General features: G+C 43.8%; 1 protein-coding gene across 5 annotated transcripts in view; it reads left to right on the top strand.

The window, feature by feature from the left end:
• Positions 1–13,882, top strand: part of tspan11 (tetraspanin 11) — a 121,020-nt gene that overhangs the window by 40,001 nt on the left and 67,137 nt on the right. For all 5 annotated transcript variants that reach the window (XM_063057564.1, XM_063057565.1, XM_063057568.1 and 2 more), the window contains exon 2: positions 8,374–8,469. In XM_063057564.1, coding sequence (XP_062913634.1) covers positions 8,383–8,469 — 87 coding nt within the window. In that variant the 5' untranslated portion in view covers positions 8,374–8,382. The remainder of the gene's footprint in view (positions 1–8,373; positions 8,470–13,882) is intronic.

Below are 13,882 nucleotides of genomic sequence, written 5' to 3' on the forward strand. Positions count from 1 at the left end.
TAAAACTGGGGTGGTAGACTGATCTAGTCAGGGGAATGGGAGAAACTGAAACATTGTTTTAGTGAGTAACACACAAATGGCTGGAGGAACTCAACATGTCAGATAGCATCTACAAAGTTGATGTTTTGGGCAGAGGCCCTATTTGTGAATATAGTTTAAAAAGAGAGAATAGGGGGGAAATGAAATTAAAAGTGCCATGTAGAATGAATGAACATTTGGAATACGTGATTCACTTTGGAAGATCCAATATGAAGGCAGAATACAGGGTTAATGGCAGTATGGAGGAACAGAGAGATCATGGGCTGCATGTCCATTGATCCCTCAGAGTTGATGCTCAAGTTAATAGGGTGGTTTAGAGGCCACGTGCTGTGTTGGCCTTCGTTAGCCGGGGGATTGCAGCTCCAGAGTTAGAAGATAATTCTGCAGCTCTATAAAGCTCTGGGTTAGGCACACTTGGAGTGCTGATTCAGTTCCAGTTGCCTCATTATAAGAAGGATATTCAACCTTTAGAGATGGTGCAGAGGAGATTTACCAAGATGCTGCCTGGATTACAGGATGTGTCATATGAGGATAAGTTGAACGAGCTATGGTTTTTAGAGTCATAGAGAAGTACAGCACAGAAATAGGCCCTTCAGCCCATCTAGTCAATGCCAAAACCATTTAAGCTGCCTACTCCCAATGACCTGCACCAGAACCATAGCCCTCCTTATCCCTACTATCTATATAGCTCTCTAAACCTCTCTTAAACGTTGAAATTTAGCCCTCATGGACCACTTGCACTGGCAGCTCATTCCGCACTCTCACGACCCTCTGAGTGAAGAAGTTTCCCCTCATATTCCCCTTAAACTTCTCATCTTTCACCATTAAGCTGTGACTTCTGGTTGTAGTCCCACCCAACCTCAGTGGACAAAGCCTGCTTGCATTTACCCTATCTATGCCCCTCATAATTTTGTATACTTCTATCAAATTTTTTTTCAATCTTCTACTTTATAAGGAATAAAGGCCTAATCCTTTCAACCTTTACTTATAGCTCAGGTCCTCCAGATCCAGCAACATCCTTTACATTTTCTCTGTACTCTTTCAACCTTGTTTACATCTTTCCTGTAGGTAGGTGACCAAAACTGCACACACTACTCCAAATTGGGCCTCATCAATGTCTTATACAACTTCAACATAACATCCCATCTCCTGTACTCAGTACATTGATTTATGAAGGCCAATGTGCCAAAAGCTTTCTTTATGACCCCGTCTACTTGTGATACCACTTTCAACTAACTATGGACCTGTATTCCCAGGTCCCTTTGTTCGACCACACTCCTCAGTGTACTGTGTAAGGCCTACCCTGGTTGGTCCTACCAAAGTGCAAAACCTCGCACTTGTCTGCATTAAATTCCATCTACCATTTTTCAGCCCATTTTTCCAGCTAATGCAGACCCCTCTGCAAGCCATGACAGCCTTCCTCACTGTCCACTACACCCCCAGTCTTGGTGTCATCTGCAAATTTGCTGACCAGTTAACCACATTATCATCCAGATCATTGATATAGATGACAAACAAGAAAGAACTCAACACTGTTCTGTGGCACGCCAAAAGTCACAGACTCCAGTCAGAGAGGCAACCCTCTAACACCACTCTGGCTTATCCCACAAAATGAACGTCAAATCCAATTTAATAACTAATCCTGAATGCCAAGTAACTGAACCTTCCTGACCAGCCTCCCATGCAGGGCTTTGTTAAAAGCCTTGCTAAAGTCCATGTAGACAACATTCACTGCCTTGCCTTCATCCACTTTACTGGTGGCTTCCTCGAAAAACTTGATAAGATTGGTTAGACATGACATTCCATGCACAAAGCTATGCTGACTATCCTTAAACAGTCCATGTCTATCCAGGTACTTGTATATCCAGCCCCTTAAAATACCTTCCAACAACTTTGCCACTATTGATGTCAGACTTACCGGTCTAATTTTCTGGTTTATTTTAGAGCCTCCATAAACAGCGGAACAACTTTGGCTATCATTCAATCCTCTTATACCTCTCCTGTTGCTAAGGATGTTTTAAATATCTCTGCTAGAGCCCTGGCAATTTTTGCACGCCTCCCATATGTTCCAAGGGAACACCTTGTCAGGTCCTGGGGATTTGTCCACCCTGATTTGCCTCTGGGTATCAAGCACCTCCTCTGTAATCTGTACAGTGCCCAAGAAGTTGATACCGCTTTGCCTCACTTCTATAGACTCTGTATCCGTCTCCCAAGTAAATACAGATGCAAAGAATGTGTTAAGATCCCCCATCTGTTTATGCTCCACACATGGATTACCATTCTGATCCTTCAGAGGGCCAATCTTGCTCATAACATATCTGTAGAATCCCTTAGGATTATCCTTCACCTTGTTTGCTAGAGCAACTTCATGTCTTCTTTTAGCCTTTCTGATTTCTTAAATGTTCTTTTCCATTTGTTGTACTCCATAAACACCTCATTTGTTTCTTCTTGCCTAAACCTGCTGTGTACCTCCTTTTTTTTTTCCCTCTTAACTAAGTCTCAATATCTTTTGAAAACCAAGATTCCCTACACTTATTCTATTTACTTTTTATTCTGACAGGTACTTACAAGCTTTGTACTCTCAAAATTTAATTTTTGAAGGCCTCCCACTTTCCAAGTACACCTTTGCCAGAGAATAGCCTGTCCCAGTCCACACTTGCCAGGCCATTTCTGATACCATCAAAATTGGCCTTTCTCCAATTCAGAATCTCAACCTGCAGACCAGGCATATCTCTTTGCATACTTATTTTTAAAATAATGGCATTGTGGTCACTGGATGCAAAGTGTTCCCCTACACAAACTTCTGTCACCTGTCCTGTCTCAGTCTCTGACAGCAGATCCAGTATCACACGCTCTCTCGTTGGCACTTCTACGCACTGATTAAGGAAACTTTCCTGAACACGTTTGACAATCTATCCCATCTAGTCTTGTTACGGGATGAGATTTCCAGTCAATATATGGAAAGTTAAAATTACCTACTATCACAACCTTGTGTTTCTTGCAATACTCTGCGATCTGTTAATAAATTTTGTTTTTCTAGATCCCTAGGACTGTCGGGAGGTCTGTAATAAGCCCCATTAACATGGTCATTCCTTTCTTATTTCTCAGTTCCACCCATAACACCTCACTAGTCGAGCTGTCCAGGCTTTCCTGATGGAGCACTGCCATGACATTTTCCCTGGCCAGTAAGGCCACCCGTTCTTCTCTGCTCTGTCACAGAAGGTTGAGCTGCTAGTCCTGTCCCTTCTACAACTAAGTCTCACTGATGGCTACAATGTCATAATTCCAGGTGTTGATCCATCCTCTGATCTCATACACTATTCTTACGACACTTCTTGCATTGAAATATACGCAGCTCAGGACACGAGTCTAACCATGCTTAATCTTTTGGTTTCTGACCTTATCTGAGGTCTTACCAATATCTGTCTCCACAACCTCTCCACTTACTATTCTGACACTCTGGTTCCCATTGCCCTCAAACTCTAGTTTAAGCCCCATCGTGCAGCATTAACAAAACTTCCTGCTAGGATACTAGTTCCCCCCGCCCCCCCCCCCCAGTTCAGGTGCAAACCATCCCTTCTGTACTGGTCTCACCTTCCTTGGAAGAGAGTCCAATGATCCAAAAATCTTATGTCCTCCTTCCTTTACCAATCACTAGCAATGAATTAAACTGCATAACCTTCCTAGTTCTGGCCTCACTAGCACGTAGCACAGGTAGTGATCTTGAGATCTCAATCCTGGAGGTCCTACCTGTTAACTTAGCACCTAACTCCCTACACAGAACCTCGTCATTCATCCTACCCATGTCATTGGTACCTACATGGACCATGACCTCTGGCTGTTCACCCTCCCACTTATACTGAGGACTCAGTCAGAGATGTCCTGGGCCCTGGCACCTGGGAGGCAACATATCAAACTGGAATCTCATTCTCACCCACAGAGCTTCCTGTCCATTCCTGTAACTAGTGAATCCCCCATCACCACAGCATGCCTCTTCTTCCCCCCCCCCTCCACCCTTTTCCTTCCTGCCAGAGGCCCAACCATTGTGACTTTCCTCTGTTAGGTCACCCCCCCCCCAACAGTATTTAAAGTGATACACCTATTGCTGAGGGGACTTAAAAAGAGGATCTCCCTAGCAGTCATAGAGTCCATTCTCACGTACGGATGCGAGGCGTGGACACTCACTAAGACGATGTGAAAGTCTCTAGATGGTTGCTATACACGAATGCTCCGGATGGCTCTTGATGTGAGTTGGCAACAGCACATGATGAACGTTGAGCTCTATAACAACCTACCGATGCTCTCCACTAAAATCGAGGTGAAAAGACTGCAACTAGCGGGGCACTGAGCTCCCTGGCAGCCGAGTCATCATATGGGAGCCCAAGCACGGGAGGATGAACCCTGGGCGCCCTTCCAAGACTATGGTCAACACGCTCCTAGAAGACAGCGGCGTGGCTAATGTAGATGAACTGAACACACTGATGAGAGAGAGGGAGAAGTGGAGAGTCCGTCATTATGCCCGACGCCGGCCCCCTAGGCCTGAGTCGATGTAGTAGTAGTAGTGAAGGGGATGGCCACAGGGGTACTCTGCACTGGCTCCTTAATCCCTTTTCCCTTCCTGACTGTCACCCAGTTTCCTGTGTCCTGCACCTTGGGTGTAACTACCTCTCTCTATGTCCTATCTACCACCCCCTCAGCCTCCCGAATGATCCAGAGTTCATTCAGTTCCAGCTCCAACTCCTTAACTGCGGATTGTTAGAAGCTGCAGCTGGATGCACTTCTGGCAGTTGTAGTTGTCAGGGACACTGGAGGTCTCCCTGCCTTCCCACATCCTGCAAGAGGAGCTTCCCACTATCCTGCCTGACATCTCCACTGTCCCAGTTGAGCAGACATAAAGAAGGAATAAGAAAAACTTGACCTTGAGCTTTTATTTTCTTTGCTTTCGCTGATGAAGCCTCGAAGAGTTAAAGCCTCAGGGTCACCACACAGATTCTGTACACTCAGACGATGGCCGCTGCACTTGCCCCTGCCTTCCTTTAATTTGCTCTTACTAATCAATTTCAAACGGCGATTGGTTGCTGGTCAAAGCACTGTTATGCTGCCGCAACTCGCTGCGGCCTTTTTCTCGTCGGGCAATGGACCTGAGTGAAATCATCTTCCCGCACAGGTCCGGGAGCAAAGTTTAAAAGGGGAAAGCTTTGTGGGAACTCAGCTATAACCGGCACACCAATCGTGAGTTAGAGAGAGAGGAGGCGGCACACAGGTCTGGGAGCCAAGTTTAAAAGAGGAAAGCTTGTGGAATGTGTTTGCTGATGACAATAAGCTTCACTTTGACCCAAAGAGGGTAAGGCTAGCCTTATTGAAAAGATATAGAGTTTTTCTTAGAGGAATAAGAAACTTGACAATTGGGACATTTTTAAAACCATCAAACAATGGAAAAATTCCACCGTGGACAGTCCCAAGCAGACTGCAAAAGGAGGAGGGTTGGGCATGGGGCTAGTAACCCCATCCCAAAAAAACCACAGAGCTGCAGAATCGCCAACAGAAGTTCCGAAGACCTCATCCCTGGGGGAGGAAGGACGTTCTTGAAATTCTGATCCAGGACAGAGGGTTGGTGAGCTGCTGTTAGCAGCCTCTGCCTCAGTCAGGGTAATGGGCTTAAGAAGAAGAAACAATGGAAAAATGGAGAATATAGATCAGGAGAGTAAACTATCAAGATTTTTTATAAATCTACCATCTCGCAGAAAAGACAAAATAAAATTGTGAGGAAACAGAAGAAATTAATGGCTGAGTAGCCAAGATTGCAGCTGATACGGAGATAGGTGGAGGAGCAGGTAGTGTTGAGAAAGTAGGAAGGACTTAGACAGATTGGCAGAATAGACAAAGAAATGGCAGATGAAATATAGCATAGGGAGTGTGGAGTTAAAAATAAAGGTATGGACTATTCTCTAAATAGGAAATAATTCAGAAATTGGAAGTGTGAAGAGATTTGGGGGTCCTGGTTCAGGATTCCTTTAAGGATAACTTACAGATTGAGTCGGTGGTAAGGAAAGCAAATGCAATGTTGGCATTCATTTTGAGAGGACTAGAATATAAGTGCGAGGATGTAATGCTGAGAATTTGTATTAATTTGGAATAATTTGGATTATTATAAGTAATTTTGGGCCTCATATTTAAGGAAGGATGTGTTGGCATCGGATGAAGTCCAGAGGAAGTTCATGAGAATGATCCCAAGAATGAAAGGGTTAACCTTTGTGTAGTGCTCGTCCCTGGGCCTGTACTTGATAGAGTTCAGAGGAATGAGGAGTGATCTTATTAAAACCCATCGGATGCAATCCTCCCTGGTTTGGGATACAGAAAGGCCTGGATAGAGTCGTCGTGTAGAGGATGTGTTTTGTCAAGGGAGAATCAAGGATCTGTGAGTACGAGTTCAGAATAAAGGAACATTTCTTTTAACAACAGTGATGAGGAGAAATGTCTTTAGCCAGAGGCTGGTGAATCTGTGGAATTCATTGCCACAGACGGCTGTAGAGGCCAAGTCACTGGGAATATTTCAAGCAGAGGTTGATAGATTCTTGATTGGTAAAAGTGTTCAAGGTTATGAAGAGAAGGCAAGAGAATAAGATTGAGAAAAAAAATCAGCCTTGATGGAATGACAGAACAGATTCAATGAGCTGAATGGCCTAATTCTGCTCCTGTGTCTGATGGTGTTGTAATATAAGGTAATATTCTTTTTATTGTTTTTCAAGCAGGTAGTAAGAATGTAGATATGTAAATATGGTGTTTAAAATTCATAACATTTTAATAATTATCCCAGCTTATGAAAACAAAACTGTGTTTGAGAAAATGGTGGACATATTTGAGGAGCAGAAGCCATGGCCACAGAATATCATGAATATTTTGTGAAGTGATGCAAGGGTTGAGGATTGGTTAATGGGCAGAAAGCAGAGAAGATGAGTAAACGGGTCTTTGTCAGGGCAGCAGCCTGTTAATAGGATCTGTACTTGGGTCTCAGCTATTCACTGTCTATATCCATGACTTGAATCAAAAGACTTGGTCCTTTCATCAAAGTTTGTTTGTGATACAAAGGTGGGTGGAGAGAGAACACGCTGTGTGGAGGATGCAGAGTGTGATTAAGTGGGCACAACTGTGGCAGATGGAGAACGATGGTGGGAAGAACAGAGAAATATTACTCTAGTGTTCAGAACTGACTAAATGTGAGTGTCAGGGATTGACGTGCCTGTTCAGATGATGTAAAGTGATCAAGTGGAGACTGTCGAGGCAAATGTTACGCAGGCCTTTGTTGTAAACACCTAAGTTAGACTATTGTTTATTGTCTTCATCTCCTCCTTCAATACAAGATGATTGAAACATGCTACTGATGGAGGGGGTAGAAGCACATTGTGGAGGAGTTGACTAGTTGGGCCAAAGGGCTTATTTCTGTGCTGGATGATTTTTCTGACAGCTTCCAGTCAGAAATCTTTTCAGGTGAGGCAACACTTCATCTTTGTCTGAGTCTGTTGGGGTTGTCTTGTGTTCATGGTGTGGTCTCCTCCTCATGGGTCACACCTGACATAGATTGGGAGAGTGCTTTGTTGAGTGCCTTCACTGTATCTGCAACAGGCAAATTTCCCAGTGGCTGTTCAGTCCCCATTCCCCTTCTACTGCCATGATGAGGACACTCAGGTTAGAGGAGCAACACTTCATATTCTGTCCGGGAAGCCTCCAACCTGACAACATAAACATCGATTTCTCTGGTAATTTCTACTTCTCCCCCATATCTCTTATACCATTCCCCATTCTGATTCCCCTCTTACCCCATCTTCTCCTCAATTGCCCATTACCTCCCTCTGATGCACCTCCTCCTTCCCTTTCTCCCATGGGGCACTCTCCTCTCCTATCAGATTCCTCCTTCTTCAGCCCTTCACCTTTTCCACCTATCACCTCCCAGCTTCTCACTTCATTACCCCTCCCCCACACACCTGCCTTTCCCTTCCGATCACCTGCCAGGTTGTACTCCATCCTCTCTCCCCACTTCCTTCTTCTGGCTTCGTCAGCCTTCCTTTCCAGTCCTGATGAAATACTGTACCTCGGCATGAAGCGTCCCCTCCATAGATGCTGTCTGACCTGCTCAGTTCCTCCAGCATGCATTGTGTGCTTAACTGACAGCTGATGCTCCCCGTCTCTCTCGAGTAACCTGCAGCCAGTCTCCTGAAATGTGAAACCAGGGAAGCAACAACTGTTATCTACAACCGCAGGATTATCGAAGTGGATATACTTCCTTATCCGTTTGAATAAAATGTTCATTTTTCTTCTCTTTTGGATGTTTTTCAGTAACTGAAAATGACCAAAAATTACAAAAAGGATTCAGAAGACTATCTGACGATCTGCTTAAAGTATCTGCTGTTTGTTTTTAACATCATCTTTTGGGTAAGTGTGGCCTCATCTCCAAGATGATATCAGTCACAAAAAGTTCCTCAATCTCTTATCAGGGCCACTGAAACTGAAATATTTTAGATCCTGGGAGGACAAGGGAAATAGTCCTTTGACCCACAGGGTTTGTACTGACCAGCAACCACTTTGTAAACTAATCCAGCCTTAAGCCATATGTTATTCCACCATTACACTTCCTGCAAATTCTACCATGTATCTACCCACGAGTGGCAACTTATGGTCACAAATGGACTAACCCACCTCTGTGATCTAGGAGAAAACCAAATCACCAAGGGAAAACCTACAGAGTCACAGGGAGAACATGCGAGCTGTACTGTAGATGGATGGGTTAGTAATCATTCAGGTGATAAGAAGCTTGGTGGTGTTGGGAATGCACAGAAGACAGGCAAAGGATACAGCAGGATGTAGATCAGTTACAGATATGGGTGGAGAAATGACAGATGGAGTTTTACCCAGCCAGATATGAAGAACTGCACCTCGATAGGTCAAATGTAAAGACATAATACACTGTTAAGGGTCTTGCCCTTAACAGTGTTGAAAAGCAGATGGATCTTGGGGTCCAAGTTCATAGCTCCATTGAAATTAGTTCCACAGGTTGATAGAGTGGTTAAGAAGGCATATGGCATACTTGCCTTTAATAGTCGAGGCATTAAGTTCAAAAGTCAGGAAGTTATGTCGAAGTTTTATAAACCTCTAGTTAGGCCACAACTGGAGTATTGCATACAGTTCTGGTTACCTTTTATGGAAAAATGCTGAGGCTTTGGAGAGAGTGCAGAAGCGATTTAACAGAATGTCGAATGGAATACAGGGCATGTGCTGTATCGAGAGGTCAGACAAATTTGGATTATTTTCTCTGGAGCATCAGAGGCTAAGGGGAGATCTGTGAGAGGTTTATAAGGTTATGAGAAGCATAGATAGAGTGGACAGAAAGTATCTGTTTCCCAGAATTGAAAGTCTAATACCAGAGGGCATGCATTTAAGGTAAGAGGGGGCTACTTCTGGTAAGATGGCGGTGTGTTTGAACATTGTGTATCCAAGTATGGTCTGAATGATAATTAAACTTTAATTGATTCTAAGAAGATGTGAGAGGCATCTTTTTTTTACACAGAGAGTAGTGGGTGTCTAGAATGCGCTGTGTAGAGTGGTAGTAGAGGTAGATACATACGACAGGGGAGCAAAATTAGGTGATTCAGCCCATCAATTCTGTTCTGCATTCCATCATGGCTGACTTATTATCCCTCTCAAACCCATCCTGCCTTCTCCCCGTAGCCTTTGATGCTCTGACAAATCAAGACTATATCAATTTGTGCTTTAAGTATTCCCAATGACTTGGCCTCCACAGCCATCTGTGGTAATGAATTCCACAGATTCACCACCAACTGGCTGAAGAAGTTCTTCCCTATCTCTTTTCTAAATTGATGTCTTCAGTTTTGAGGCTGTGCCCTTTGGTCCCAGACTCACCCACTATAAGAAACATCCTCTTAACATTTGTTCTGTCTAGGCCTCTCAATATCCATAGACTTCACTGAGAACCCCCTCATTAGAAAAGTACAGCACAGAAACAGGCCCCTCGGTCTGTTCTTCTAAACTCTGGTGAGTACAGGTCCAGAAACATCAAAAGCCTTAAACATTAACCCAGTCATTCCTAGTATCATTCTCATGAACCTCCTCTGGACTCTCTCCAATGCCAGTACATCTTTTCTTAGATAAGGGGCCAAAACTCCTCACAATACTCCAAGTGAGGCCTCACCAGTGCCTTATAAAGCCTTAGTATTACATCCTTGTTTTTATATTCTAGTCCCCTTGAAATGAATGGTAACTTTACATTTACATTCCTTATCACCAACTCAACCTGCAAGTTAACCTTCAGGGAACCCCGCACAAAGACTCCCAAGTCTCTTTGCACCTCTGACTTTTGAATTTTCTGCCCGTTTAGAAAATAGTCTACACCTTTATTCTTTCTACCAAAATGTATGAACGTACACCTCCCGACACTGTATTCCACCTACCAGTTCCTTGCCTTTTCTCCTAATCTATCTCTAAGTCCTTCTGCAGCTTCACTATCTCGCCTACCACCTATCTTTATAGCATCCACAGACTTGGCCACAAAGCCATCAATTCCACCATCCAAATCATTGATGTATGACGTAAAAAGAAGCGGTCCCAACACCGAACCTTGTGGAACACCACTGGTCATCGGCAGCCAACCAGAAAAGGCTCCCTTTATTCCCACTCTTTGCCTTCTGCCAGTCAGCCAATGCTCTATCCATGCTAGAATATCTCCTGTAATACCATTGGCTGTCATCTTGTTAAGCAGCCTCGTGTGTGGCACCTTGTCAAAGGACTTCTGAAAATCCAAGTACAGAACATATAGCCATTCTCCTTTGTCTATCCTGCCTATTATTTCCTTAAAGAATTCCAGCAGATTTCTCAGGCAAGATTTTCCCTTAGGGAAACCATGTTGACTTTGGCCTACTTTATCATGTGCCTCCAAGTACCCCAAAACCTCATTCTTAATAATGGACTCCAACATCTTCCCAGTCACTGGTCAGATTAACTGGCCTATAATTTCCTCTTTTTTGCCTCCCTCTCTTCAGCAAGCAGAGTGACATTTGCAATTTTCCATTCCTCCGGAACCATTTCAGAATTTAATGATCCTTGAAAGATCACCTTCACCTTAGTAATAGCAGCTACACCCACTGCTGCCCCCAACACTCTAATTTCTAGCATACTGCTAGTGTCTTCCACAGTGAGGATTGATGGAAAATACTTAATAAATTCATCTGCATTTCTTTTGTCCTCATTACTACCTCACCAGCATGAGTTTCTAGTGGTCCAATATCAACTCACCTTCCTTTTATTCTTTATATAACTGGAAAAATCTTTTGGTTTCCTGCTTTATTTGTCCACTTATTTCCATAAGACCATAAGATATAGGAGCTGAAGTATGCCATTCGGCCCATTGAGTCTGCTCTGCTGTTCAATCATAGGCTGATCCAATTCTTGCAGTCATCCCCACTCCCCTGCCTTCACCCCATACCCTTTGATGCCCCGGCTATCAATCTCTGCCTTAAATACACCTAATGGCTTGGCCTCCACAGCCACTCGTGGCAGCAAATTCCACAGATTTACCATCCTCTGACTAAAGTAATCTTTCTGCATCTCAGTTCTAAATGGACGTCCTTCAATCCTGAAGTCAGTATATATAACTTTGCCATATCTAATCTGTTCAGGCCTTTTAATATTGGAAATGTTTCTATGAGATCCCCCCTCATTCTCTTGAACTCCAGGGAATACAGTCCAAGAGCTGCCAGACATGCCACATAGAGTAAACCTTTCATTCCTGGAATCATTCTTGTGAATCTTCTCCAAACCCTCTCCAATGTCAGTATATCTTTTCTAAAATAAGGAACCCAAAATTGCACACAATACTCCAAGTGTGGTCTCACGAGTGCCTTATAGAGCCTCAACATGACATCCCTGCTCTTATATTCTATACCTCTAGAAATGAATGCCAACATCGCATTTGCCTTTTTCACAACCAACTCAATCTGGAGGTTAACCATTAGGGATCTTGCACAAGGGCTCCCAAATCCCTTTGCATTTCTGTATTTTGAATTCTCTCCCTTTCTAAATAATAGTCTGTCCATTTATTTCTTCCACCAAAGTGCATGACCATACACTTTCCAACATTGTATTTCATTTGCTATCTCTTTGCCCAATCCCCTAAACTATCTAAGTCTCTCTGCAGACTCTCTGTTTCCTCAACACTACCCGCTCCTCCACCTATCTTTGTATCATCGGCAAACTTAGCAACAAATCCATTAATGTCGTAGTCCAAATCATTGACATACGCCATAAAAAGCAGTGGTCCCAACACCAACCCCTGTGGAACTCCACTGGTAACCGGCAGCCAGCCAGAATAGGATCACTTTATTCCCACTCTGCCGACTAGCCAATGCTCCACCCATGCGAGTAACTTCCCTGTAATTCCTTGGGCTCTTATCTTGCTAAGCAGCCTTATGTTAAAGGCCTTCTGAAAATCCAAGAACACCACGTCTACTGCATCTCCTTTGTCTACCCTGCTTGTAATTTCCTCAAAGAATTGCAGTAAGTTTGTCTCGCAGAATTTTCTTTTCAGTAAACCATGCTGGCTTTGGCCTAACTTGTCATGTGCCTTCAGGTACTCCGTAATCTCATCCCTAACTATTGATTCCAACAACTTCCCAACCACTGATGTCAGGCTAACAGGTCTATAGTTTCCTATCTGCTGCCTCCCACCCTTCTTAAATAGCGGAATAACATTTTCAATTTTCCAGTCATCCGATACAATGCCAGGATCTATCAATTCTTGAAAGTTCATCGTTAACACCTCCACAATCTCTCCAGCTACTTCCTTCAGAACCAGAGGGTGCATTCCATCAAGTCCAGGAGATTTATCCACCCTCAGACCATTAAGCTTCCCGAGCACCTTCTCATGTGTAATTTTCACTGCAGAAACTTCACTTCCCTAACACTCTTGAATGACCGGTACACTGCAGACGTCTTCCACTGTGAAGACTGATGCAAAATGCACATTCAGTTTCTCTGCCATCTCTGCATCTTGAACGCTATGCACATTTAAATACAGCACCTTCAGTCCTGCATTCCTCACCCATTTGAATTTTGCCTCTGTGGTGCAATTTAACTCTTTGCTCTGTCTGCATTTGTACCCAATCATTGGCCTGTCCTTCCTTACATTCATGTTACACCCAACATCTACCTGTAAATCTGCTGGTTCATCCTCAGCTCTATCATTCTGGTTCCCATCCCTCTGCCATATTAGTTTAAACCATTGAATGTAGGTCTTCAGGCTCCTGTACCTACACCGTGAAGGGGATGTGTCCCGGATAGTGAGGGTCTTTAACGATGGATACCACCTTCTTGAGGCTTCACTTCTTGAAGATGTCCTCTGTAGTGGGGAGGGTGTATAACCATCTACAACCTCTTGCGATCCTGTGCGTTGGAGCCTCCATACCAGGCTGTGAAGCAACCAGAAGAAATGGCCTCCACCATACACCTGTAGAAATTTACAAGAGTCTTTGTGACACTCCAAGTCCCCTCAAATTGTAATGGAGTTGAGGCTATGGAACCAGTGTTCCTCCAGGCACAATTCCTGGGAGAAAAGTGAAGCGCCTGCATTTTTGGAATAAGGGAAATTGCATGAGATCTTTAACTGAGGGAGGATAGTATCATTGAGTCATACACCAGTGAAATTTACCTTTTGTACCACCCAGTCAGTGCTGGCCAGTACCTGAAATTTGCAGGTGTCTGAGAAAGTCTGCAGTTTGTAGGTGTCTGAAATGGGGACAGAAGAGCTTGGGGAGTGATTGGGAAATCAAGGTCAGCT

The sequence above is a fragment of the Mobula hypostoma genome, chromosome 9 (assembly GCF_963921235.1).
Source record: "Mobula hypostoma chromosome 9, sMobHyp1.1, whole genome shotgun sequence".
In the NCBI taxonomy this organism is placed as follows: Eukaryota; Metazoa; Chordata; class Chondrichthyes; order Myliobatiformes; family Myliobatidae; genus Mobula; species Mobula hypostoma.